This window comes from Falco naumanni, chromosome 3 (genome assembly GCF_017639655.2).
Source record: "Falco naumanni isolate bFalNau1 chromosome 3, bFalNau1.pat, whole genome shotgun sequence".
Lineage (NCBI taxonomy): Eukaryota > Metazoa > Chordata > Aves > Falconiformes > Falconidae > Falco > Falco naumanni.
The window spans coordinates 70,887,780-70,914,113 of NC_054056.1; the positions used below are offsets into that span (position 1 = coordinate 70,887,780).

General features: G+C 36.5%; 1 protein-coding gene across 1 annotated transcript in view; it reads right to left on the minus strand.

Annotated features, from left to right (window-relative positions):
- Window positions 1-26,334, minus strand: part of PRKDC (protein kinase, DNA-activated, catalytic subunit) — an 81,871-nt gene that overhangs the window by 43,329 nt on the left and 12,208 nt on the right. The window contains exons 15-43 of the mRNA XM_040585890.1: window positions 26,069-26,206; window positions 25,631-25,780; window positions 25,056-25,171; window positions 24,212-24,371; window positions 23,179-23,265; window positions 22,688-22,807; window positions 22,151-22,310; window positions 21,610-21,716; window positions 20,484-20,574; window positions 18,952-19,115; window positions 18,153-18,305; window positions 16,823-16,930; window positions 15,781-16,007; window positions 15,267-15,361; window positions 14,915-15,014; window positions 13,849-13,982; window positions 13,072-13,326; window positions 11,872-12,098; window positions 10,780-10,988; window positions 10,512-10,644; window positions 9,267-9,425; window positions 8,751-8,954; window positions 6,782-6,967; window positions 5,704-5,808; window positions 4,559-4,726; window positions 4,160-4,287; window positions 2,938-3,145; window positions 1,643-1,821; window positions 156-324 (exon numbers count right to left, since the gene is read on the minus strand). Coding sequence (XP_040441824.1) covers window positions 156-324; window positions 1,643-1,821; window positions 2,938-3,145; window positions 4,160-4,287; window positions 4,559-4,726; window positions 5,704-5,808; window positions 6,782-6,967; window positions 8,751-8,954; window positions 9,267-9,425; window positions 10,512-10,644; window positions 10,780-10,988; window positions 11,872-12,098; window positions 13,072-13,326; window positions 13,849-13,982; window positions 14,915-15,014; window positions 15,267-15,361; window positions 15,781-16,007; window positions 16,823-16,930; window positions 18,153-18,305; window positions 18,952-19,115; window positions 20,484-20,574; window positions 21,610-21,716; window positions 22,151-22,310; window positions 22,688-22,807; window positions 23,179-23,265; window positions 24,212-24,371; window positions 25,056-25,171; window positions 25,631-25,780; window positions 26,069-26,206 — 4,440 coding nt within the window. The remainder of the gene's footprint in view (window positions 1-155; window positions 325-1,642; window positions 1,822-2,937; window positions 3,146-4,159; window positions 4,288-4,558; window positions 4,727-5,703; window positions 5,809-6,781; window positions 6,968-8,750; window positions 8,955-9,266; window positions 9,426-10,511; window positions 10,645-10,779; window positions 10,989-11,871; window positions 12,099-13,071; window positions 13,327-13,848; window positions 13,983-14,914; window positions 15,015-15,266; window positions 15,362-15,780; window positions 16,008-16,822; window positions 16,931-18,152; window positions 18,306-18,951; window positions 19,116-20,483; window positions 20,575-21,609; window positions 21,717-22,150; window positions 22,311-22,687; window positions 22,808-23,178; window positions 23,266-24,211; window positions 24,372-25,055; window positions 25,172-25,630; window positions 25,781-26,068; window positions 26,207-26,334) is intronic.

Below are 26,334 nucleotides of genomic sequence, written 5' to 3' on the forward strand. Positions count from 1 at the left end.
AGAAAGTTAGCTATGTATGACACCTACTGTCTCATTGGGTTTTTTGTTAATATAATTGCATGTCATTCAGGTTTGATTCTTTGATTTATTGCAATCAGGTAAAATCACTTTGCGTCTCATGCTCTGAAAGCCTTCTAAAAGCAACAACACCTCACCTTTTCTGGTTTTTCTGTAAAAAGAAAGCCTTGATAAAATTTACTTTCTGTGAAGACACAACTGATAACAGCAATAGCACAATTATATGCTGCACAGTGATACTGTCTCCTCTTCTCCAACAGCTGACTCTCTCCTGCCATGTTTTCCGTAAATGCATCATAGCATGACCTTAAAATAGAAACAGCCAAGAAAACACCATCAGAATATTCTTTTCTTTTTTAAGCAGCACAGGAAAGGCCCCAGTCAGAGACCAGTGAATCAACAGAATTTCCAGAAATCTTTATTTTTTACAGCAGTATCAGATTAAACCATTTCAGACTTCAAGTTCTCTGCAGGCACACTGTGCTGAAATGGAACCATTCTGCAATGACAAAGCCAGCTTCCCCAACCATTTACACACCAGTCCTTAATGTCAAAAATACAATGATAGGCCATTTTCAGATAAGACAGAGATATGTTTCAATGCATGCATAAATCTCTCTCATGGTACTTTCCAAGTAAATAAGAAAAGATGAATGGACATATAAACTAAGCTATGCTATAGATTAGCCAGAGAAAACCAGTTTAGATGCAATTTTTTTAAGTCTTTTGCCCATAGTAAAAGATCTGCAAAAAAAAGATTTACAGATCTTCTGCAAATCATAGCCAAGAAATTCTTTAAAAGTCTTCACAGGACATAATAGTATTGTAAAAAAAAAAAAAAAAGAAAAAAAAAAGAGCATTTCAGGCATCTTATATTTTTTCAGAATATTAAATAAATTAAATTATATTAATTAGCATATATATTCAGTATTAATCTTCTGTTCCTCTCTGCAGTGGTGATTAAACCAAATTATACCTACTGGGTGTGCTGCTGTATAATGAAATCCCATCATCTCATCAATCACATAGATGCCTACCTTACAACACAGAACCATACTTTACATAAAAGCAGGGGTCCTCAAACTTTTTAACCAGGGGGCCGGCGCACTGATGAAGTGGCAGGCAGTCATCTGCAGCTGCTTGGTTTCCCCCCCAACCCCCGGCGGGGAGGGGGGGTGGGGGGGGCGGGGGTTCTGTAAATACCAGGGGCCGGATTGAGGACCCTGGGGGCCCGTATCCGGCCCGCGGGCTGTAGTTTGAGGACCCCTGCATAAAAGTGTAAGTATACTGAAATCAAAATCGTAAAAACACAAGTTAAACGCCAAGAACCATACTGAAAAGCAAAAATAAAAGCACAAGCTTAAGAAACAGGAAAAAAAAAAGAGGCAAAAACAGGAGGCAAAAGTTATTCTGACATAGGATTGTAGTCTATGCTAGAAATCATCCTGTCAATGCAAATTCAATATTGTGCAAATTCCATTTTTATTTAAAACCAAAAGCTACATTCAGATTACATTTATCCTTGAACAAATTAATCTTCCGCTTTAGATAGCATACTTAAAAAGTGTATTTGCCCAAAACCTAATTAGAAGTTAAAAAGAAGTAAAACAAATAATCGTCTTACTTTATTAGTGTCTTGGTAAGTTCATTTCCTTCTACGCTTATGGAGCCACGGTAAGCTTGGTTAATTTTAGAGTCCTTGGAGTAAACTTCCTCTTTCGAAAGTCGTGCATACATCACTTCTAGCAGCTTGTAATATCCCATTTTCTTGGTAACTTGTGTATCAAAAGTATATTCATTGGACTGGAAACAAAAAAGCAACATCTCAGAAAGATTTCCTGGATCCTGCCTTTCCTAAGTAGCTCCACAGTTACTCTAGTTTCTACTAAACAACCTTCAGCTTACTTCTGTCTTCTAAAACAGAGAAAGGAGCTGATAATAAAAGACTAACAGATACTGAGTTCCTGTGTAATGCAGTTATTAAAACAATGTTGACCCGCTCTTTATTAGGTGAGTTGTCTTAACTACAATTGGCCTAAATCATTATAGTGATATTGGAGTAAAATAAGCAAAACACCAAGTAATGGCTCAGACTCATGACACCTCTACCTGTCACCATGCTGGGTATCATTCATGAGTTTCTTCATGCACCTCACTTTGGTGCCAACATTTACAGCAGCTGAAACATGGTGGGGGTGACTCTATGTAAGTCTTCATTTTAGCATTTTATTTTAAATAACTATCACTACACTTGGATCATTTCAGCATCTTGTTTGTCCTGCTGCCTTTAAACAGCTGCATCAACAAAACCATAGGAATAAAGAACTACGGCAAGAGCAAAGACCTTCTCTGACAACAAAATCATTGCATGTAACTATACTCTAAATTGGAGGATAGCCTATAAATAGAGAAAGGAAGATCTGTCCTCTTAATCCCTTGCAGAGGGATCTTTGCAATGATTAGAAGATTTATTTCTTTCTATAAAGGTAAGGCACCCAAATTTAAAAGCTTTCATTAGGAAGGCTGATTATCTCTCCCCTACAACGCAGTAACAGGCTACAATTTTATACAGCCTTCATATTTCAAAGTTAGAATGGGGGTTTGCTTTTGACAGAACTTCAGATCCCTTTATATATATATATGTATAGGTAACATTCCAGCTCCAATCTTTATACACAGTAGATACACAAACATATGCTAACTTCAAAAGAAGTGCTGAGGAATAAAGAATAAAGAAAAGTTTCCCAGTAATAAGCTATATAATTGGCACAAACTTCTGCTCCAAGATACAGAAAACTGGAAAGCAAATGGTTTCAATTAGTGTTTCCTTCAGAGTTAAGCAAAATGTATATACCAACACCAATTTTATTAGGCCTTCCCCAACCCTAAAACAAACAAACAAAAAAAAGTAATTCATACCTTTATAAACCTGGAATTAAGTGTATCCATAGCCTGTACTATAATCTTGCCAAAGAATTCTCTCAGTGCATCCAAGCTGCAGTGCCACAAAAGAGTGAGAAGGGAGCGATCCAGAAATGCTTGACGAGTAGTATTTGAACGAAGTTCTTCACTCCGGAACATTTTGTGAACGGTGTCCAACAGTATCACTTGTTTGTCAGTGGTGCTCCTAAAAAACCCAGAAATCTGAAGATGAAAACTGTTCTACCAGACTCCAATGATGTCTCAAACCCCTGTGACATTTAAAATTTTTATTGTCTGTATCCATACCCTCTTGGGCTATCATCCTACACAACATGCAAGATCCCGTTGAACTGCCACTTATTGTGGAGGTCTCCAAAGAAAATCTCAGTTTCTTACTCTGCAACAGATGGTAAACTTGTTTGTATATGTTTGTTAGTTTAATCCAAAAGCAATCATTAGCTTTCTCAGTTTCTTTTCACTGACCAATCAAAACCAAAAAAATAATATTTAAGTGGTACACATGAAGGATGGAGGCAAAGAGGAAGGAACAAAAGGAGACTTCACGGTTATTAGGTCTTTCTGTGGCTTATCAAGTGTTCCACTAGTACACAAACTGATATTCTGAATAATTTTATATAAGTTAGAATTTCAAAAAAAGGATTTGGGCATAAGGTAAATGACTTTGTCCAGGGAACTACATGCTCCAGAACAGTTACTACTTAATAGCCCATCATGCATCGGACTGTTTGGTTTGGAAGAGACTGAAGACTCCTGTGGACAAGAGCACGTCTGCATCTATGATTTACTACCCTTGAAATATTCAAATATATAAACATGCTGTTCTATTTTCAAAGAGGTTGAACAAAGTAATTCACTGTCAGTTTAAGTGCTATCAACTTAAGTGATCATATGGTTATACAGGTATAGCAAATATAGGTATCACAAACAATTACTATCTTCAACTGAAATCTGCCAGAACAAGCTAATTTACAGAAGAATTTACAAAATTTGCCCAGGCATTGGAAGTGTTATCTGGAAATTGGTGCCACTTGTTCATACCTCAGAAACATTTTAGAAATGTGAAGACAAAACCAAAAACTGAATTAAAACCATGATGTAAAACTTTATAATGTAAACCATCATTATTACAAGGACAACATAATAAAGGAAGCACATTATTTAATGAGAACAGGTGCAAAATCCAATAGACTAAACTCACCTTCTGGCAATTCTTTTGAAGCTGGATTGAAATAAGTCCTCCATGAAATGTCTGTGGTCCCTACAAAGAAGTTCTGTCATCAACTGCAACAACACTGGACTCTGAGACAATTCTAATGCATCTAAAAACTGAAAAAGAAGTAATGCATAACTAAGGAGCCACATGGGATCAAATAAATCTAATTATGTAACTATTTTTCAATACTGATCAGAAGCAGATGCATGTGTTCAAATGTGTATCTCTGCATTAAACTTCTGGATAAAGACATAACTCACAACCAGAAAAGGTGATTTCCTCGTGTGAACTCGGGGTCTCTCTTTAATTCCAGATCTTGTGAAACACTGTTTATAGACATAGTTCGCTTAGGCTTCTATTTACATGTTTCTTAAAAACACTGACCTTCTTAGTGCAGTCTACATAGTTACTGTGTCTCAAGGTTCCTTTGGGAAACTCATCAGACCTCATGGGAAAATTGAAAGCTACGAGTTGATCAAGAGCATTCTTAAGGTCATTAAGTTTTTCTCCAGTCAAATTAGTGAAGAACGGGAGAATTATCACTGCTTGGCCCTGGAGGAAAAAAAATAATAATAATGCAGTTTCACACTAAAAAACACCTGATTACTCTCTTAAATATGAAGCAAGCTGAATAGGACCACAAAATAGCAACAGTGGCTGTGCTTACTGATTCAATGGCTCAGTGCACTGATAAAGGTAAGTTATGTAGCAGCTCATCTTTCAGGTGCTAGTTCAGAAAACACCTTTGGTCACTGCTGAATGAAAGTTAATAGCTAATTAATATCTCATGGCTGACATAGCTATGAATAAGACCTCATTGTTCTTCTAAGCAAGCATCCATTCTCACACAAGTCGGTGATTTAATGTAATGTGTGGCAGCTAAAGTAAGATCCTAAACTGTATTTATTTTGAATGCACAGGAAAGTACAAAGCACTGTCTAGCAAAAGAGAGGCTGGCAGAGCAGCAACTGTGCAAAGCTGTTTCGTAAGTACAAAATTTTTAATCTTCTATTCAAACGTTATGCTCCAGCATCTTCCACTTTCAGTATGCAGTACATTATCTCTCGCTCCTGACCAAGCCACACACAGCAGTTAATCCATTAATACCGGTCTTGTACTTGCAGACACGGACATTAAACTCGTGGCCCATGTTTGCCATTTGGTCTGTAGGAAATGCCACTCCTTGCTAAAAGCCTGATTAGCTGCCATTTCTCAAATGAACACTTTAGAATTCTAAACAATTTGCAACTGACAGTAATTTTTTTTCCTAAAAATTACATGCCTTTCATCTGGTCAGGAAAAAAAGAACACCTAAAACCAAAACATGACATCTGTGGCACTGCCTTCTGTCTGAAGAACAAAAAAGGATGATTTACAATTTTTAGGATGTTGAACAGGAGATTAAAAACCAGAAGTGGTCCATGTTATGGGCATATTAATGTAAAATTTAATCCAAATAACAGAATTTCATGAACAGCTAACATTCTAATCTGGGGACAGCAGGGAAGCCATTGAAGTGAACAATTTACCTTAAGATTTAAGCCTAAATTCTGATCAGTAAGTAGACTAATATAGGTATTAAAAACAGCTGTAAATGCTTCATGATTGGTATTGAAAGAAACTGAAGAGTCAATCTGGAATGACAGAAGAAATAAAAACATTAAGAATTTTTTTTTCAAAGTAGTTAAAGAGATCATTGTATTAATGAACAATAAAAACCCCCCATAAGCTATAGAATTGTTTATTTCCAAAACCTCATTGAATTAACAGAAAGCACATACAGTGATTTTGGTTTTAAAAAGACTACAAAAAAGAATTCTAAAAGCTCCTACAGAGTACAAGCAAAATCATAATGTTGAATATTTTCCAGTTAAAAAAAAAAAAATTAAGCTCCCTCTCAAAGCCAGATTTCCTACTAGTCACTTCACTGCCAGCTAACACAGCAATACAGCTCCCATTCTGTGTCCTAACACGTATCTTTAAAACAATTCAAGTTTAAAATAATTATTTATAAAAAAAACCCAACCTCTCAATAAGTGATCTTTGTGTGTATTTGTGTACAGGTACTTTTACAAGTTCCTAAAAAATCCCAATAGGATAAAGGAGATATATCATGTTTTCAAAATGGAGAAAGAAAAAAGAAAAAGACCAAAACCCCAATGCAAGAGAAATGAAAGGTCTATGAAATAAAAGTATTTCTGCAGTATATCGATATGGGTAGAACTCCTCAATTATGACTTTCTGGATGCCAACATAAAAGAATGTTATCAAAGGCTGCTCCGTTTCAAGGTTTACTGTCTGCACTTGTAGCAATTCTCTAAACAGAGAGGAGGCAGCTAAAACATGACAAAAGTTAAAAAAAAATACCCAAAAAACAAAACAAAGGAGGGGGGAGTGCAGGGGGAAGTAAAGAGCAAAATCTAGTAATTTCTGCCCATCCAAATATTTTTTGTACTTTGCAAATAGAAACAAAATCAGATTCTGATACTCTCCAAATTTCTTCCCCCGCCCCGAAACATAAAACACTAGAATGAAATAGCATTTAAAACAAGATAAAAGTCCTACAGAATTAGAAGAGTTACCTGGATTTTATAAAGCAATGCATACCTGCAGAACTTTTGCCAGCAGAGTCAAGACTGCCATCTTGCTCTCGGGAGCCGAATCTTTGGCCCACCAGCTGTCAAGTTTCTCCCAGTTTCTTAGTACAGCTGTGACCAGTTTCATCCCTTGCTGCTTACGTACAGCACGCTCCCTAAAACTCTGATCTAACATGCCATTCAAAATGCTACCAACCTGGAAGAAAAAGCAACAGGTAGATTCTTGCATTCCAAATGAAAGTAGGATAGTATCTCTTTATTGGTATGGGCAATCATAAAAAAGCATCACGTAGCAATGCTAGATTTAAATCTCATAGAGAGGAAAGCTTTCTGCAGAAATTAAAAGCACACACTTTTCAAAAAAAAAAGAGAGACTTCCACCCAATTTACCTGTTTCATTCAGAGTATAACACAGCAATTCCTTCCCATACCTTTTGTGTGAATATGGAGAAATAAATGACAATCCAGAACACTTGAAAATTTTAGTGTGAAGCTGAGGAACAGGAGAAATAGCACATAAGCTAACTTATCTGCATGCATTTCAAAAAGAAAAATAAACCACAGCATACTAGATATGAATTAAGTATGCTTCAGTCTCCTTTCTTCAAAAACCAATGGTCACTGACTTCCAAACCTGAATTCTGCATTCTCCTTTTGAATAGTTGGCAACCACCTAATAAACTGGATTAATGTTATCAACCTTGTGATTTCACCAGATATGGATGGGTACAGCAAAATAAACATTTTTTCTTCCTGTACATCACAAATGCATAAAACTACAGAAGAGATATTTTATCAAATGTCATCCATAATGTATTGCTCAAAAAAAGAGTCAGGCAAAGAACTGCAGACAATAGGAAATGGTCCGCAAGTATGACCGATTTTCCTATTTACCTTAATTAAATTCATGAAGTGAAGACTTTTAACACCATTGCCACATGTAGCCAGTGTAAATTAGTAGCCTATCATTTATCAGAGACACTTTTTTAAAAGTATATCTATTGTGGCATCCTCTGTATGGGAAACACTACAAAGTCATCACAAGAACCAGCTGTTTGAAAGAAGTATATATCCTTCTACAATTAAATTAATTTCTGGAATCACAAAAAATTATGCTTCCAGTTATAAAAACGTTACTTAGAAGCAACACCTTTAAGCATAACATCTTGTATTAAAGAAGGTCCAAATATTTTTAAAAGGATGATCACTTTTCCTGAACATCTTTTTAAACAAAAGGGGAAGTGGACTTTTGATCTGTCTTTCTGACCCTCCTGTTTGTCAGGAGCACCGAAAGAAGTCTTCTCAGTTATCACACATTTCTTCTGTGGAACTGACAGTGAGCTCTACACTAGTAAGTAGTGTGGACCAACAGGAGAAAATCTGTTAAGCAAAACAAGTGGTGTTGAGACTGACCCCATGACAACTACCCTGTAATTATTTCACATGGAAGGTTGTGTGTGCATATGTGTATGCAATTCTTTTTAATACTTTGATCTAGCTCTGCTCTAGTCCTGTGAACTAAACACCCATTAGTGGTTGGAGTTCATTTTCCAGTTTAGTTTTACCTCAAAAAAAATCCAGTCCACATGCTCTGAAACCACCCTGCCATGAAAATCAATGCACAGTAAATGGGAACAACCAGACTTGCTTTGAAAGGACACACTTGATCTGAAGTACTATGCAAAAAAAGTCTGAAATTCATAGATTTCAGAGGTAAGCACTTCCCGTTCAGTTTAACATGAGATGACAGACAAAAAAAGTTACGTCAGGTTGCCAGAGACCATGAAGGTAGCACCAGTAGGCCATGAAAAATAAAATAAAATTTTAAAAAAGTATTTATCAATGGAATGCTGTCCCCAAAGTGCAACCAAGCACACTTTCCCCCCACTACATACTACATCCACCTACAGTAACAACAATAAGTGTTACTTCTAACATTTCCATTTGACTTTGTCCTTTTAAAAAAAGTCATCCAATACCATTTGGGGATTGCTGACAGATGATTCCATAAGTGGGACTATGATGACATCCAGGTTTTTCAGCAGCTGTTGATTGATGGTTTGTGAGAACAGGCTGTAGAAATACTGTCCGTGAGAGAAACTGATCAGGTTCTCCTGGGATGCTCCCCATAGTGGCACAGATAACACTACTGTGTTCAACAGCAGACTTACTAGCTCCTCACACTGTGAAAATTAAGGTATAGACACAAAGTTATCTCAAGCACGTTCAATTTCCCTCATTTCTTAGAAAACAACATGAATTTTTTGAAGTCCCATCCCAAAGTGTTTTATGTTACCAGAAAGCACAAAAATAAAGCACAAACGGAATAGTGAAATGCTTATTATCTACAGTTGTCACTCAAGCCAGAGAATCACTACAGCTCCTCTGCAGGAATACAAATAAAACATCAGCCCCTTCTACCCAAAATATGGGTAGAAGACTATTGCTGATGCGTATTAAATGATGATTATTAAAACTGGAGAACCATATCCTACCTGGTCATCAATAGCAAAGGCTAGCTGCAGGAGTCCATCAGCTAATTGCTTACTGCTGATGTCTAACGATGGAATAGATATCCTTTCACCCCTAGGTGCAATGCCTTTATAAACAACTGAGAGAAGCTTAGAGCCAACTGAGAAATGAGGCTCTTTATCCTATGGAAATAAGCAAACAAACAAGTGACAATTAATATAAGCTGAAAAAAATAACATAAAGACCCTTCCAATCCACCTGGATAGCTAATGAAAACACTTTAACTCCAGGTCTTTTTCATATAAAGCTATGCAAATATACCATGCCAAGACACCTTTCCAACTGAGGAACCAGATTTTTAAAGGAGACAACCCTGTTGTATACAAAGTTCAGAAAATGAATAGTAATTTGAAAATCTTCAAAAGGTTCTGATCATGTCTCAATTTTTTTTTTTCAGGTAACACCATTATTACAGCAATAAAAGCAACCGTTTGGTCAAAACAGGCGGACTGCAAAAGGTAAACCATGCGGCTCCTTGAATATCACCATCCTACAATCACAGCTCTAGTTTTTGTTTAGACATAGAAGATGGATGCCAAACGCCACAGAAATGAAATATTTTGTTACTTCTTAAATATAGCTTTGTTCACCAGTAGGCAAATTCTCTCAGTCCTTGTGGCTGTTGCATAGCCTGCTTTCCTTCAATTGCCCAAAGTAAAATAGAGATTTACTACAATCAGAAACTTAGTAGAAAGAATTTGAGTAATATAACCTAGATCCCCACCCCCCAACTGCTCTCTGTTCTGTTGTCCTGCAACTCATACCCACTATATTGCTTCTGATCAGCCAGAAGGTATTCCTTTTGTAGTTTCCCTTTCCCTCATCACTTTGCATATTTATTCTCTGTTTAAAGATTGTTGAAAAATGCCTCCCTTTACAGGATAGTAAAAACTTATTTTTTGAGCTTTCAGTCTTGTGAAGCTCACTAAAAGGAAGTTTTAGGTAGATTCTGGTTGCTTCCAGGCCCTGGAAATTGGAAAGACAGACATAATTATGAAGAATGCTCAAACCTCAAGACTGTGCTACTCACGTTTGTAGAATAAACATAAAGCATTTATTTCTGATCCCTCTCAACACCAGCTCTTCACCGTTGATTTCATTTTACACAACTTCATCTGATCTGTTCTGATTTCATACTGGCCTTTTACACAGGAAAAGCTCTTTATTGTATATAAATATTCACCATTATTTTCTGGATAAACAATTACCTGATTGTGAAGAACAGAATGAAGCAGGCCAGATTTCTGGAGTTGCTTGCAGGCAGAAAGGACAGCAGTAAACCTAACTCGATCAAAACGTGCACCTGAATTAAACAGATCAACAGAACAAAGGTCCTCAAGGCTAATGAGAAAAGAGAAGCAATAACATTACATTGGTGGGGAGCAACATGTGCAACCATACACAACATTATTTTCTTCCCATTTTTCATGGTGAATGGCATTTGTTCTGGATTCATGCTAACCAGAAAGCCCTTACCTCTGTGGTGTGATTGTTCTTTTTATGCACAGTTTCAAAGATTCCTTAAAGGGAGATTTCATCAAAGCTTTCATGAGTCTTACTGAGATATCTGGGAGATTTTTCATGACTTGCGCATCAGCTGTGTTAAAGCCTACATGTGATGGATCACATACTGTCATCACCACAAGCTCTACAAGGCTTGCATTAAGCAGTTCCTTCTCAAGTAGCTAGAAAGAATAAAACATTAAATAAAAGCTTTATTAAAAAATTAAATTTAGATATCTCTATTTTATTCTTTATAACTTATCATTAGCCCTTCTATCTAAAATGAAACCAAACATGGAACACTAATTATTCTTCACTGCGTAACATTCTCCTTCTCTATGAAATGTCATGACTGTCAATCGTGCTAATACAAAGAAATTAAGTATCTATAAAAATATACATAGGATATACGCTACCTCAAACTGCACATAAGATCTTTTAAGTCCACACAGGCCTGCTTCAGACTTATACACCTGTAACTACCTTGAAATACAGATGTGCACCTCTGTGCACGCTATTAGAGACTTACTGAGAACAGGAGAAAATTACAGTCTGAGAACTAAAGCTGGCACTGCAAATTTCTTAAGAGACTCATAAGTACTACACTTTATATAGTTAAATAGTTTATCTTGCATCAAAGCTAAGCAAATGGAGATACCTGAATATCTATATTGAAATCAAGAAAGAATTGCCATAATCTGCCTTTCAAGCAGCTATCACCTCTACACATTTAAGGCCATCAGGAATCATACAGGAAATACTCACTACAAGCCCTCCACACAAAACAACACAGTCAACACACAGGAATCTCACAATCAACGTACAACTGGATTATACAAGAAATAATTCCTCTGACCAAAACTAGATCACACACTAAAATTCAACTGTGCAATACAATTCTTTTCATTTACATGTGAAGACTAACAGTTTGCGATGCTTAGTCATCAACTTAAATTAAAACATCACTAAAGATTATGTTCTACAGTGAACTAACCTCACAATGAAAACACAAATCTTTAAGTGTAAAATCTGTACCTTTTATCTGTTACAGATTTCAGTGCCTACCTTCCAGAAATCCTGCTGGCACGTTTCCAGGATCATGGTGACAAACTCCATGATTCGGACTATAATGGTACACTTGCTGTAATTATACATGTCCCTCTCTTGTGGGCTGAACATGCTGCCTTTTGAACTGCAACCAAAGCACTGCTCTGCTGCGTAGATATCATGCAAAGCAATTGTTTCAAGGAAGAACTGCATAGCTTCCAAGAACGAGGATCTTTCATTTACACCTAAGAAGAATCATACTAAGTTGAAAGGATAAGGCAGCTCTCAACTTTTAAATATATTATTTTCTGTTTGGAAGAAAACAGTCTAACCGAGATAACAATCAGAAAGCCACCATGTCACATCAGTGTTTTCCTAAAAGTCCTATGCCAGTTCCAAATACTAACATTCTGTGCAGTGAAGGGCAGCTTTCTACTTACTGATCATTACAAGCACTTATTAATGATGATGATGACTTAGGCTCATATACAAAAATTTTAAAATCCTATTTTTGAATAATTACGCCCTATGCTAACTGCATCCAACAATGATCTTACAGTATTGTTTTAAACCAAGACGGAGATGACACTGACAGACATTACCTGGAACTTGTACAAGACTTCATATATGAAGTAACTATGCAACTGTACTAACAGTGATAAAAAGCATTTTATTTAGACCCGCATGAAGAATTAAAAGAAACTGAGACATCCAATGGCTACACAAGGTATTACTATGCACCTGATCAAAATTCAAATACAAGGCTTGTGGACCTGACGCAGCTGAAGCATCAGGAACAGAAGAAAGGTAACATGTATGAGGTTTGAAGTCAAAAGGTGACTTCTTCAGTTGCAAAAAAGAAAAACCCCAAACAAAAACTATCACTCTCCTCAGCAGAAATACATTACCTGTACAGTGTAATTTTTGAAGATGAGATAGAGTAAAAGAGTTGCAGGTAAGTGGTGGATGACAGACAGGAATGTAAAGGTGTATTTCCAGGACTAAAAGGATACATTTTAAAATACACTATTAACAAAGTATTTCTTTATCAAAACAACATCCCAGTGCAAAAACTATCACTGAAACCTTTGGAAGAGTTTGAAAAATTCATCAATTCTACATTTAAGAAAGAAGTTTAAAGTCCAAGTAAGGAACTCATCTTGGATGGGCTTTGTGTAACAGGCATGTATGAACATAATTCATCAGTTAATCACTCACCCAGTATTTCATGAGGTTTGATCATTCGCAGCTCAAAGAATGTATTGTAGCAGTCCAGTGCTGCCAAGAACGTATCCATCCACCGCATGACAATTTGTAAACTGAAGGGTTCCTGCATACCACGGAGAGTTGGCTGATAAAGGATACCAGATGGGCTTTTGCCATCGCTGCCACCTCCTTCAAATTTGTTAATGAGGAAAGAAACATCTTTATTTTTTAGAACATCAGCCAGCCAAGAAGATGGAGACTTGTTTCCTGATACAAACAAAAGAAGAATATAAATTCTCTAGGAAAAACACCTTTCAAACTAGCAAGGTATTAAAGGCAATAGACGGACACAGCCAAACTTTGTGTTTTAAACTGGATCTTCTAGTGGAGGAGCTACTGGTTCTGGTCTAGCCTTTGTCATACTACTTAAATTACCCAACAAGGAAAAGGCCAATTTGTGAGACACTCCCAATACCTTCCAGCCAGCATTATTCATAGCTGGATACAACAGCAGTTCTGGGGCTGTAAGTTTTCCTTCCTGGCTAGCTGTAAGTTTGCAATAAAACCCTCTTCTATGCCCACAAACATCCCACAAACCCTGAGGTTCTCAGAGTATTTGACTTCCAATATGAGCAATTACTCAGTTCCTGTTCAACAGCACCGAGTGAACAGACATTTACCTCAAAAATAATTTTTCCTTTGATTAATACTTTGCACAGAAAACAGAGAGAAGGCATGCACAGTATTTAGAAAGCAGCAAAGAAAATAGTGCATGGTAACTTAAAATACCTGGTAATAGAGGTACAAATTCATAGAAGAGCTCCATGGCTTTATGTCGACACTCTGTCTGAGGTCGTCCACACTGCACTAAGAGCCACATGACAACATCCAGAAGACACACTGACTTAGTAGCTGGAAATCCTCTGCACAAAAATATGAGGGATTAACAATTATCTTAAGTCTTCCAGTTGGAAAAAAAAAACACCCAACATTCCACGAGTATTATGAATGTCCTTTTATCTATCTAACCACAACCCATCTGCACTACAAGGAAGAGCTGTTCTACAAGCACATCTTGCACTGCTTTTCCTTCTCCTCACTCTACTTTGGATCCTCAGAGCATAGCCTTGTGGTAACAACTTAAAAATCAGGATCAAGTCTCTTCCCTTCTCTTTGTAACACTCAGAGACAAAAATGGAGATTAAAGCTTAAGTAAGCCTGCACAGTTTTTCCCCCATCCCTAATTATCTAGTCTCCCAACTTACCAAATGCTGCATCAGTGAGCTAATTGAGATGCCACTTGTCCGTTTCTTTATGATCACATGATAATTCAGGAGGTCTCTAGTTCAACCTGCTGCTCAGAGCAGGGTCAGCTATGTGACCAGGTTACTCAGAGCTTCATCCAAGCTGATACTGAATCCATTGTCTCTTCTCCCACCTTTTTCACTACCCCTCTTTAACTGCTGATCATCCTACTGCAACTTGTCCTACTTCTGCTAATGCCAACAGCAGTAAGACAGACTTTGGAGGAGTTTCCTCCAAGTGCTCCAAGTTTTCCACCCAGTGCTAACGTTATGACAAACACTGCTGCGAGGGAAATACACTTTTCTGCCTATCCTTGCTAAACTAAAGCAAGCTCACCATGTTGGAATAAAGAATGACCATCATGATCCTGTAGTATCATGTTCAGCATTTCCTTACAGTGGTTCAACAGACATATGAGGAGATCTGCATCAGCAAGTCACAGGATGAATGACTCATTCAGAATCCCAAGTGTCTAATGGAACTACATATGTCATTAAATAAACTGCAATATTTAATAAAAAAAAAAGCAAAAAAATGGCAAATTGCTGACCGTGGTACTCGCCGTTTTCCTTCCTTGTTCAGAGAAGGTGCTTTATGCTTGATTATGCGCTTCAGGTGATTAATAGTATCACAACATTGTTGAGTGGTACCTGTTAGAAAGAGAGTTGACATTATAAATAAATGCTAGTAACTTGGCTAAATTAATTGAGGTATTAGCATTACAGAAACGGTGCCAGAAACTTACACACTGGATAATGTCTACCAGCTCCACTACTCTGGGCTTCTACAGTAAATTTTTCAAGGCCACAGAACAAAAATCATAAAATAGGTGGGTTTTTTTAACTCGAGATTCAACAGAATGGCTTTTTTCTTAATTTCATAGTTAATTCATTATAGCTCACCTACTGATTTCTCATCTGTATGGGTTAAGGCCAAGCTTTCCAGAAATACAACCAATGCTTCAAATACAAACTGCTCCACCAGAGTGTTTTCTTCCCTTTAAACATCAGGAATAAATTTTATGAGAAACATGAGTAGAAGCAGCACTAAGTGTGAAATTCTAATTAAAAAACAAATTAAAATACCAGAGAGATAAACCACAGGTTTGCATAGAAAAAAGTACATCTAAACCACTCTAACAAATAGCAATGGAATTTGCTGACTGTATTTAAAATGCAGAAGTGACTTCCCATAAACTTGTGATAGAAATTTAAATCTATATGCGCCTCACTTGCTGAAAGCCCAAACTACAGAATTATAATTAAAAACGAATAAGCTGAGTAACCCAATTTTTCAGTTATCATATACATTAATAGAATTAGTGTCAGTGGATGACTATTTGAATTCTACACTTAATTCTTTTTATCACCTTGAACTTTAGTCCAAGCTAGTTGTTATTTCAAGCTGTTTTCTCACCTAAATTCTCTGTAGATGCTGTTAAAAGCAAGTGCTGCCCCCAGTCTCTTGAAAGCACTGGGATGAAGAGCAAGACTATACAAACGCTTAAAAAGAGATTTGGTGTTTGCTGGGCTCTTCTCCTGCTGTCTCGGTGTTGTCTGCTTAATAGACCATTTCAAGAATTCTCGTACACACTGACCACAGAAATCTCTCAATGTGCTGTCAACTGGATCCACTATGCCACTCTGAAATTACACAAGATTATTTCATTACAAGAATGAAAAAAACCTGCCATTGTCTCAGTGCAGTATTAGGGCAGCCTATTTACACAGTATTATTTGTAAGTTAAAAACCTGTGCTCACAGTTTCCCAGAAATAACAAAACCTCAAAATTATTGCTGTCCAAAGGTAGGGCAGCATTTTCAGCCCTCAGAGCACTGGATTAGGCCTCAAAGATCTGGATTTCTATTTCTGTATCAGCTACTAGTTCAGGAGTCTTGTTTAAGCCACTTCATCTTTTGATGGACCAGTTCCCTCTGCTTTAGAAGTGGTGTGACAACACTGACTGTCATTTACAAAAAGTACTGCAGAACCTCCTGACCTACCTTTCCTTCAACCACTTCAGCTCAGTGCAAAAGCCAGTTTTAAATGTAAAGCTTTTGCACCTGGTGAAAGCAAAGAAACAGAGAAAAATCAAGCATACATCAAATGCAGCTTTCAGAGAGAGGTGTGAATGCATTTCGGTAGTCCCTTGTATACACTGAAGATAAAGAGTGTGTTTCATTAATTCTATGAAGACTCTAAATATCCTACACCTGCATTTTGGGAATGCCAAAGAAATAGAGAAATGCATCATCAAAATCTTGATTAAGAAACATTAAGTGGTCATGAAAAAAGAAATAAAAATTGATGCATTCTTTTCCTTCTTTCAGACAAATATAGAACCATTTTATATTTTCATGAGTTCCTGGTTCTTTCAGTAGTAAAATGATGCTAGTTAAACATAAAGTCACACGGCACAAGAAAAAAAAAAAAAAAAAAAAAAGAGAAGAATGCTTACCAAGATAGCTTCCAGGAATGCCACTGTATCTTGACTCTCAAATTTTTTGTTGTTGGTAAACCAGTGAATGAGTTGCATGACTAAAGGCTCATACAACTGTCTTGTTACCTGAAAAGAGTAAAGAATAAATAAATTTCTAGTTTCTGTATCTCTATGCTATTTTGCTATTCAAAGTATATAAGAATAAAAGACAGTACTTCATTGAAAAAGGGTCAATAAAATGAATAATCAGCTTCATATTACATTTCCATATCAAGGATTAGAAAAAAATAATAAATCTGGTTAGCTACTTTCTATTCAACTAGTCTCAAAAGATCTCTAAGCTTACCTTCAATAAGATCCTCTGAGAAAAAGAACATCACATGCCACAGGCCGACATACCAATATATAGCCAGGGAAGCAGGGAAGTTTGTTTTTAAGCTGTATTTTGTTCTAGAATCTCAATCTTTACCACACACGTTATTCTAACTTTCTGGATTTCAACAATTCTACCTGTAAGTCAACCTGACTGAATGCCATCGCACTATAACATGAAGGGAAGAACTATTACATACACTTAGATAGGCATACACACATGCTTATAATGCAGTGTCATGTCTATGCCTGTGTGCATTGGATGGACGAATTCAGACGTTATTTAGTTATGGTTTATGTTCAGCCATATGTCAGCAAAAGGGGTTTCACCGAAATTGGTAACACAGCTTCCTGCATATTTTACCAGAACACAAAGTACCTTTGGTCTAAAAAGAGAAGCTGAATGCCAGGGTCCAAACAGTAGTCTGAAAAGGCACAAGACCTATAATTTCAAGTGTAGCTGAACCTATGTGTCTATTCTGTTTTGTGTAAAGGAGAAGAAATAGCAAATTCAGATGTTTGAATTAAATAGATCATCCTTAGCTATCAATGAGGCAGCTAGAAATTCTCTCTCAAATGTTTTTTTTGCGGATTGTAGCTTTGCACTCATTCAATATTGAAATAATCAACTTCACCTCAAATTAACTTATTACAGAAAAACATAGAAATTAAATACAAAGATAAAGAGCAGCTACCACCAGAAACACTTTGAATGAACCTTGACACCTGAATCTTGAAACTCTCATTTATTGGTAAACTCCTCTGAGTTACTCTGAATTACACGCCATTATTCCTAAAAAACTATCCCTAAAATAGAATTTCAGCTTACAAAATACAATACATTTAGGAAAAAAAAAAAAAAGTAACATGTCAGGATAACTTCTAACAGGATAACTTCTAAATAAAATTATGAATCAACTCCTACATTTAGAAGTATTTTAAACAAGCTAAAATGCTTATAAATTAATCTGATTACCTGGTCTACGTCACAAGCAAGACGAAGCAGTACTGGAAATATTCGCTTATTTAACTGATACATGGGTGGGGGACCCTGACGTCCTTCTGGCATCTGAGATGCTTTCCCCAACATGTATGTGACTATGCTATGTAGCAGCTCACATGCTGCAATCTGAAATTAAAAAATCTCTTTGGTTATGCATCCATTACTTTCAGAGAGAAGAGAAAATTGTGGACAGGATAGAATGAGTCACAAGAAAGGGTACACTTGAGAAATCACTCCAATCTATGCTAAATCAGTGTTCCAGGAACAGATGATGTCTATGGAAAAAATTTAAGCCCATTGTAACTGGCCCTTCTCCTAACGTTTCAGTCTCTATCACAGGCACTTTTCAGCTGAAGAAAATTGATCACTGTAAATCACCCATCATCATGTTTTCAAGGATACCGCCATTCTGGACTGTCTTTGGATATCAACATCCCAATCAAGCAAATATTTTGCTGCTTTGCTGAAGTGCTCTGCTGGACTGGGCCCACAAGTTCATAGGCTAAGCATGAGATTGTGGCCAAACAACACTGAAGATCAACTACTTTAAAATATTCATTTTTTGAAGTCTAACTCTCAAAGCACAATGCTGTCTGATAGAGCTTACAGCAACTTCTGCTCATTAGTTTTTACACACTCAGAATAATGTCAACATGAAAGAACATCAGAGAAGCACAGGAATTAAAACAGGTCTTTCTTAATAAGGAAGGCATTATTTTACACAGTATTTATCAGCTAGCATAAAAAAAGATGCAGAAAAAAAAATCAATACTTTTGTTTGTCTGTCACTTGCAGAGAGAGCCAGTTCAGTCACACGAGGCAAGAACAAATCCAAGTAGATAACAGGCTTCATATCTGCAAATGGTACAGCAAAGCTCAGACGCTTCTCAGTGTCCCAGGATACACATTTCTTCATCATCTCTTCTGCAGAGGTAGCTAATGCATTTGAAAAAGATGAAAAGAAAAAGTATTGCCACAGCTCAGTTAAAAAATCTGTAACCTTCCAACTTCAGTTAGACTGCCATAGAATGTTCATGCTTTATAAATTACTGGATGTTACAAGTACAAGAAGTATGTTAGAAGGTTGGTTTTATTTGTACATTCAGACAGATGTTTAGCCACCATGTGGAAAAAAATAATTACAGCCAACATTTCAGGAGACAGTCACAGAACCCTCCCATTTTGATACAAGTAAATTTGGAGGCAATTATAAACCCAGAAGACATTAAATCACACTTCATTTAAAATACTTCTTTAAGGCATCCAATATACTACTTTTGTCTTCTACTGTTGTAAAAAATTCTTGAAGATCACATCATACAAGAAGATCCAACACACAGACTCCTGTGGTTGCACAGAAAATTACTACATTTACAGCTATGTCCTCCAAGGAAAACTGCCATATTTACTCCCTTCTCTCCCTATATTACCATATTTGTTAACTTTTTTAACAAAGTCTGACCTCACTATGTATTTAATTTCCAGGGACTAATGTTACTTTCTCACAATACTTCTGAATAAGCAACAGAGAAAGTACTTAACAGAAAGAACACTGATTGTAAAGGCAGCAAAAACAAACGTAGGCATGAAAGTAAAGAAACAAAACTTCTATACAACTACATTAGGTTTTAGACTGACTAAATTTTACACTGAATTTATTCCTTAAATCTCATCATCAGGTACTTAAACTATGCTTTTCCATTTTTTTTTAAATAGATTTTATGATATTTAATAATTAAATTATAAAGCTTACTCAAAACTGAACAAAGACTAGCAGAAAACTTTTTTTTTTTGAGGAGGCGCTCAAATGGAGCTCTACTACCTGCACATACTAAAGGCATGGTGCACCTTAAGCTCACAAGTGAAGAAGTAAGCTTGCCAAGACTTACACAATTCACAGGCTGCAGTTCTGAAAAATTGGATTAAGTGAGAACCATAGCAAAAAGGTGGAAACAAGTACTAAAGAGTTACGAATGGGGCCAAAGTTTTAAAATGGCTTTGCAGCCAGAGGGTGAACGTGATGAGTAAATAAAACCATATACTCAGATGCATACAATTTTTTGCCTTTAACTGAAGCTTTCTACACATTTTCTGTATTCCATAGTAACTTAGTGAATACTTTGCTCTTCTAAACTCCAGAACTAAATAAACCCAATTTTATTTAAAAAAGAGTGACAAAAAATAGTTTTCCTTGAAAAGCTCATGCATTCTCACAAAGTGATGTTGAGACCTCGTTGAAATCTACTTTCAAGAGAGACAGCAGAGGCCTGTAAATATTTTTATTGACACTGACAGGACACTCACCTGTAATTAAGTTGTGGTTGATCTGCCCTCCCAAAGATCCCAGAAGGCGTGCCACTCTAGTCCTCACCGCTTCCAAGGAGGAACTATCATCCTAAATAATCAACAGATTTATATTAGTGACAGAAGAGTTACTTCTAGAAAGAAGTTAACTTGGTTTACATAGCAAATGAGGTTTTTATGGCTTTTATTAACATATGGATGAAGAAGGTAAAATGAAGAACCTGTGGGAGGAACCACATCAAACAAGAGAACAGTTTTCATTCAATAAACTGAAGAGTGCACAACTGGAAAGCATTTTCATCACATTTTGTGGGCTTTCAATTGACAGTCCTCAAGTAAAGGTTAAAATTTTATCATCACAGGTAACACCTACAGGATGACATAATACTCAAAAAGTGGAAGAAATCTGAAGTAAAAATTACTCTTCTCATTTACTTTGATCCTAGAGCTTAAAGTTCAGATCCTGCATCAATATGTAAGCAGCCAATCAATTTTCAATAGCAGCTTATAGGGAATGTAAAGTTTACTCATTTTGTTGGAAGACCACTAAGCTGGAAAGTTATACATGTATATATATATATATATATATGAGTAACTATTAGTTTCATGCCTAAAAAAGGTTCATCACAAGTTAGTTTCTGCACTGGAATATACGAATAAAACTACATTTATTTTGAGCTATCGAGAAGCCACTGGTCAAAATAATATGTATGTTTGACTTCTAAGACTATAAACCTATCTACAAGAAAGTTTTAAAAAAATAAAAACCACAAAAAATTACACATTCACAAAATGGTATTTGCACACTGCACCACTGCTAACCCGAGACCTGATTTTAGGTGTGCGAGTTAAATTTTTGTTTCCATAATGTATCAGTCTAGCAGTGATGCTGACCTATAAGCTCCAGTTCCCTTTCACCGATTCATTGCCACTCTCACCTTAAAATATGACATCTTTCCACCTACGCTGATGTAACAGCCTTTTGAGCCATGCTGTAGAATGGGCTTCATTGAACTGATCTAAGGTACAAATAACCCTCAAAAAAAAGCATGCATGCAAGAAAGGAAGAGAAATAGTGGGAAATGATTAACTCACATTTAACTCTAAAAAGAAACAGCATTCTTACCAATGAAAGGGTCTTTGCTTTTCTTAAACGCTGTATCACAACTTTATTAAATCCCTTCTGGGCTGCTCGAGAAAGTTTCCTTACTTCCCAGTTATTTTGGGATTCGACTGATGAACAAAAAAAACAGCATGTTAATATCAGTTTATTGTACCAGCACCTCATGCACTTACTCATAGCTTCTTTAAAAAACCCACCCTGGTTTTGCCCATTTTTATTTTTAAGATGCAACAATAATTATTTAAAGTCTTTATTAAGGAAAGTAAGTCTCTATTAGTAAAAACTAAGCTGATTTAAGGATACAAAGGACAAATCACAGAGAAGCGACATATAAAATGGCTACAATTAATGATTGTTTGGCAGCAGCAAATAAATACTAGTTAAGAAAAAGGTAAATTTTGGGGTGCAAAAGAAGTTATATTGCTCCAACCACACGAAGCGCACAATTTAGACAAAAACTACGTCACATCCATATATTTAGGCATAACTATGAAAACATTATTTTCTTCTCCCTCAAGACTAACAATTTTTTGCCTGTATGTACCTGTAGATGTAGAGTTTTTCAAATAACCATCCAGAAGAGGTAGAATGTCCTTGTAGTGAGGTTGCATTATATGTCTGGGGATGTGAGCTGACCAGTCTTCCAAAGCATCCAGTCCCAAATCAGCCATTGGGGTACAGCTAAGGCCCAGCTTAAATGCATTCTACGTGCCAAATGTAAAACTATCAGTCTTTCATTTTCATTTACTACTATTTAAAGGTAAAAAAAAACATACTTGAAAGCATTTAGCAGGGAATACATCTTCCTTCCTAATAACTTTTCTCTGCTTAACATCTCACTCAAAATCAGCACAGGAGACATATTATATTGCAACACATGCACTAACAGAGTCAGCTTAGGGCAAAGGAAAATTCTGACAATTTGTTTGTCCAAAAAGTCAAATAATTTGTATTTTATCTCACTGAAGACAGTATGAAGCTTAATAGTTATCTTAATTGCTCAACAGGATACCAACTTTGCTCCAGAATTTTTGTATGAGTTTTGGAAAAAAAGTGTTAGCTGTACATCACTTAGGCCTACCTGCAGTGCGGGAATATACGCTTTGATATCAAGCATGATGATGTCATGTGGTAAAGACAGCAAAAAATTCAGACAGGACGCCAACAACTCATCCTTGTACTGTTTCATTTTTGCTGCAACCTAAAATTCAGATAAATAGATCAAGAACAATCATAAACTGTTTAAGATCTTGATTTAACTATATCAATATCCATGTAAAATAAACACCTCAAAAACAATACTGAAATCTCACTCACCTGCAAACAGTTACCAGAAAGTATTTAATGTACAATTATACAGCTATCTCTCACTTGTACTTCAACAGGTGACCAATACACCTCTTCTGACATTAAGTAAAAAACAGGAAAAGATCTCAAACCCCCACTATGATGCATAATTCAAAGAGCCAGAATACTTCCATCATATATGCAAGTTTCCTCAGAAATCATGATTTTGATAGACTCATCATGTTTATGTTCAGACCAAGAAAGTTAGCCAGCAAGATCACTTACCTCTTTCCCAAACTTTACAAACAGTGCAAAGCAAGACCTCTTTTCTGGGTCTTCAGGACATTTTCTGAGACTCCTTGGACTGACACCCTACCAAACAGAAACCACAAATCAACCGTATTAAGTAGTACATAGTACAAATATGAAGCACAAGTTCAACTCTGAATACATACATCACTGTCCAATATGAAACTGGCATCAGTGAAAACTTGCAATGTACGTTTGTTCTCTCAAATCTTGCATACTAGCATTAATACATTGCACTGAGGGTCAACTTTTTGGAACACACAAAATATTACCCAAATAAGCAAGATATATATGACTGAAAAGTAACTTTTCAGTGACTTAATTTTCAACTTGTCCATCCATCTAAGAAACCATAAAAGAAAAAACCCACATCCCTAACAGTGGATGTCCAGGTGGCAAGAATGCTGGCAGAATAAGAAAAGGGCAATTCACAACCACAACAGCATCTGCAGTACAAGGATCTATACCAATGAGTTCCCAAATTTGTTTTACTTGGTGCCATGACCAGCAGTGGCAGGGACAGTTCTGGGCTCTGTAGTGGCTAAACACATAATGGGATGAACCACTGCCACTTCACAATAGCTTCCATACTGCAAATGGTGCATCCACTATTACAGCATCATATTTCCTATGGAAACTGGTGAATAAAATACAAGTATACCCCAGAACTTGAGTAATTAACCTGTATGGGTCTCTGCTGTTCTGGCTATTTCTGATCTCCAAGCTCCCGTACTGCCTGCATTGCAAGAGTATTTCCCATCCCTCTGTTCACCCAGCTCAAGATTTCAGAAGGACACATGGATGGTGCCTAAATCTTGACTTTTTATGTGTTTGTAACTATAGAGGCATAGGATGCTATAAACATTTGAAACAACCAGATAACAGTTTCAATGCATTATTTTCCATAGAGCATAAAAGACTATATATAAAGAACCACACCATCAACATATTACTGCACGTTACTGCAACACACATGTTACCCCTCTGTTGGGGAAAAAAGAGATCTCACCTCAAAGTATTTTATTTTCTTGGCAATTTTCATTGTAACAGAAAGCAGCTTATAGAATCCGCTAATAAGAGGTAGTCTCGTTGAATGTATAATAAGCTCATAACCAAAGGAATACACCCAAGGGTTAAAGTATTCAACACGCTTCTCTGGAAGTATCTCTCTAAAACAGATGCACAGAAACATATTGGGGGGGTGGGGGGAAGAAACAGAACAAAATATTTGTTTGTTTGTTTTTCAAATTTTCAAGTCGGTACAAGAAAGAGAAGTATTGTTATAGCAAAGCAGCTCCAAAGACAGTGAAGGAATAATTACATGCTGCCTTCTGAGGCAAGTATAGGAAGCTATTTATTTTGCTTTACAGTGTAAAGCCATTTCTTCCTCATTATATGTTGTTATTGAATTTATACACATGAACATACTCACATATCACATTTCATCGCCAAGACTGCAGTATCCCTAGGGAAAATAGACTAGACCACCACAGGGAAACAATGCTGTACCTTTCACTTAATGTCCAATACTACTCTACAAAGACTGTATTCCTGGTCTCTGAAGTAATTAGGATTTATGGTCAGTACAATACTATCTACTGAAAAACAGTTACACTCAAATAATGGAAGTGAATGACTTGTCTCCTGTACTCTTTAAAAAAACCTAAGCTGATAAACTAGCAGTTCTTACTATGACCCAGATATCGAAAACACTTACTATCCCCCTGCTAATCACCTTGTGCACTTTGAAATATGGCATATCATCGTAAGTCAGAAACTGGCACCTTAAATCTCAATTCAGATTTCTCCCAACCACTCTGTAACTTCTAAATTATATAAAAACATATCAATACCTGCAGAATTCCACTAGATTTATAAAGGCAATAAAGTCTGTCAGCTTCCTTGGCTGAAGGTTTGAAGCAGGGTCAGAAGTAGGCCGAACCAAAGCACTGTCGGTTTCATTTTCATCCTAAAAACAAATATTGAAGCAAAACCACTGGATCTGTGACAATACAGAAAGCACACACACCTTTTTTTCCAGATAAACAGTCCTTCTCTTTTTTTCCAAGCTGCTACTAGCTAATCTGACACAAACAAAAGACTAATAATTGACACATCAATAATTCAAAGAAATTATAAGGAACGCTGGCTTCTAAGGAGAAAGCAAGTAGAAAAATGAAAAGCACTATATGCAAGAATAGGGAGTCTAAAATAAGAGAGTCTGTGAACTTCTACCAATCCCAATGCTTCCATCTCCTAACACTGCAATGCAAAATTCATAAATGTGAAGTAAAACATTTTGTCTAGTACAAATACTGCTTCAAGGACACTATGAAGTGCTATCGAAGCATAATGAAAGCAAAACAGGGAATGTGATTTTGGGTCCCCTACAACAGCAGAAATTAATGGACGAGTCATTAGGTCTCACCTGTTCATTAACATCCAGTTTCTGAACAGTCAGGTCCAATTTCTCAATAATCTTCAAAACAGATTTTATAAATTCATCATATAGCAAGCGATTCAGGGACTGCAGTGTTGAATTTTCAGTAAGAAAGTTTTCATCATCAAAACCACATTCCTTTGTAGGAGGAAAAAAGTTCATGTTTCAATAGACAAATTAAAATTATTTTTTTCAATTTACAAGCCAGGATTTGAACAATCCAGAGAATACAGCTTTAGATGTTTCTCAGCTATGGAAGCCTAAATTCACCTCTATTTAATTCATTTATCAGCCACAAAATCCAATTAAAGCCAGGAAACAGTTCCTCTACAGCATGACATTTGGAAAAAGTCTAGGGTTAGAAAAGCAGTGTCAAAAATCAGGATCATGTTTCCTTTTGTATTTCCATGTTAACTACGCTTTTACCTTCATTGTGTCACAGTTCAGTAGACTTCTAAAGAGATACAGATAGTCTTTATATGTTGATTCTTTCCATCTCCCTGTCCCAGCCTCTCCAGCTTCACGGGGTTCTTCTGATCCAGAAGTTTCTTTTGCAAAAAAATCCTGAAAGTACACACTATTTTTCAGAAACACTGTTGTGGTGAGTTGACCTTGGCTGGACACCAGGTGCCCACCAAGCCACTGTATTACTCTTTGCCTCAGCAGGATGGGAGGAAAAAAAAATATAGAAA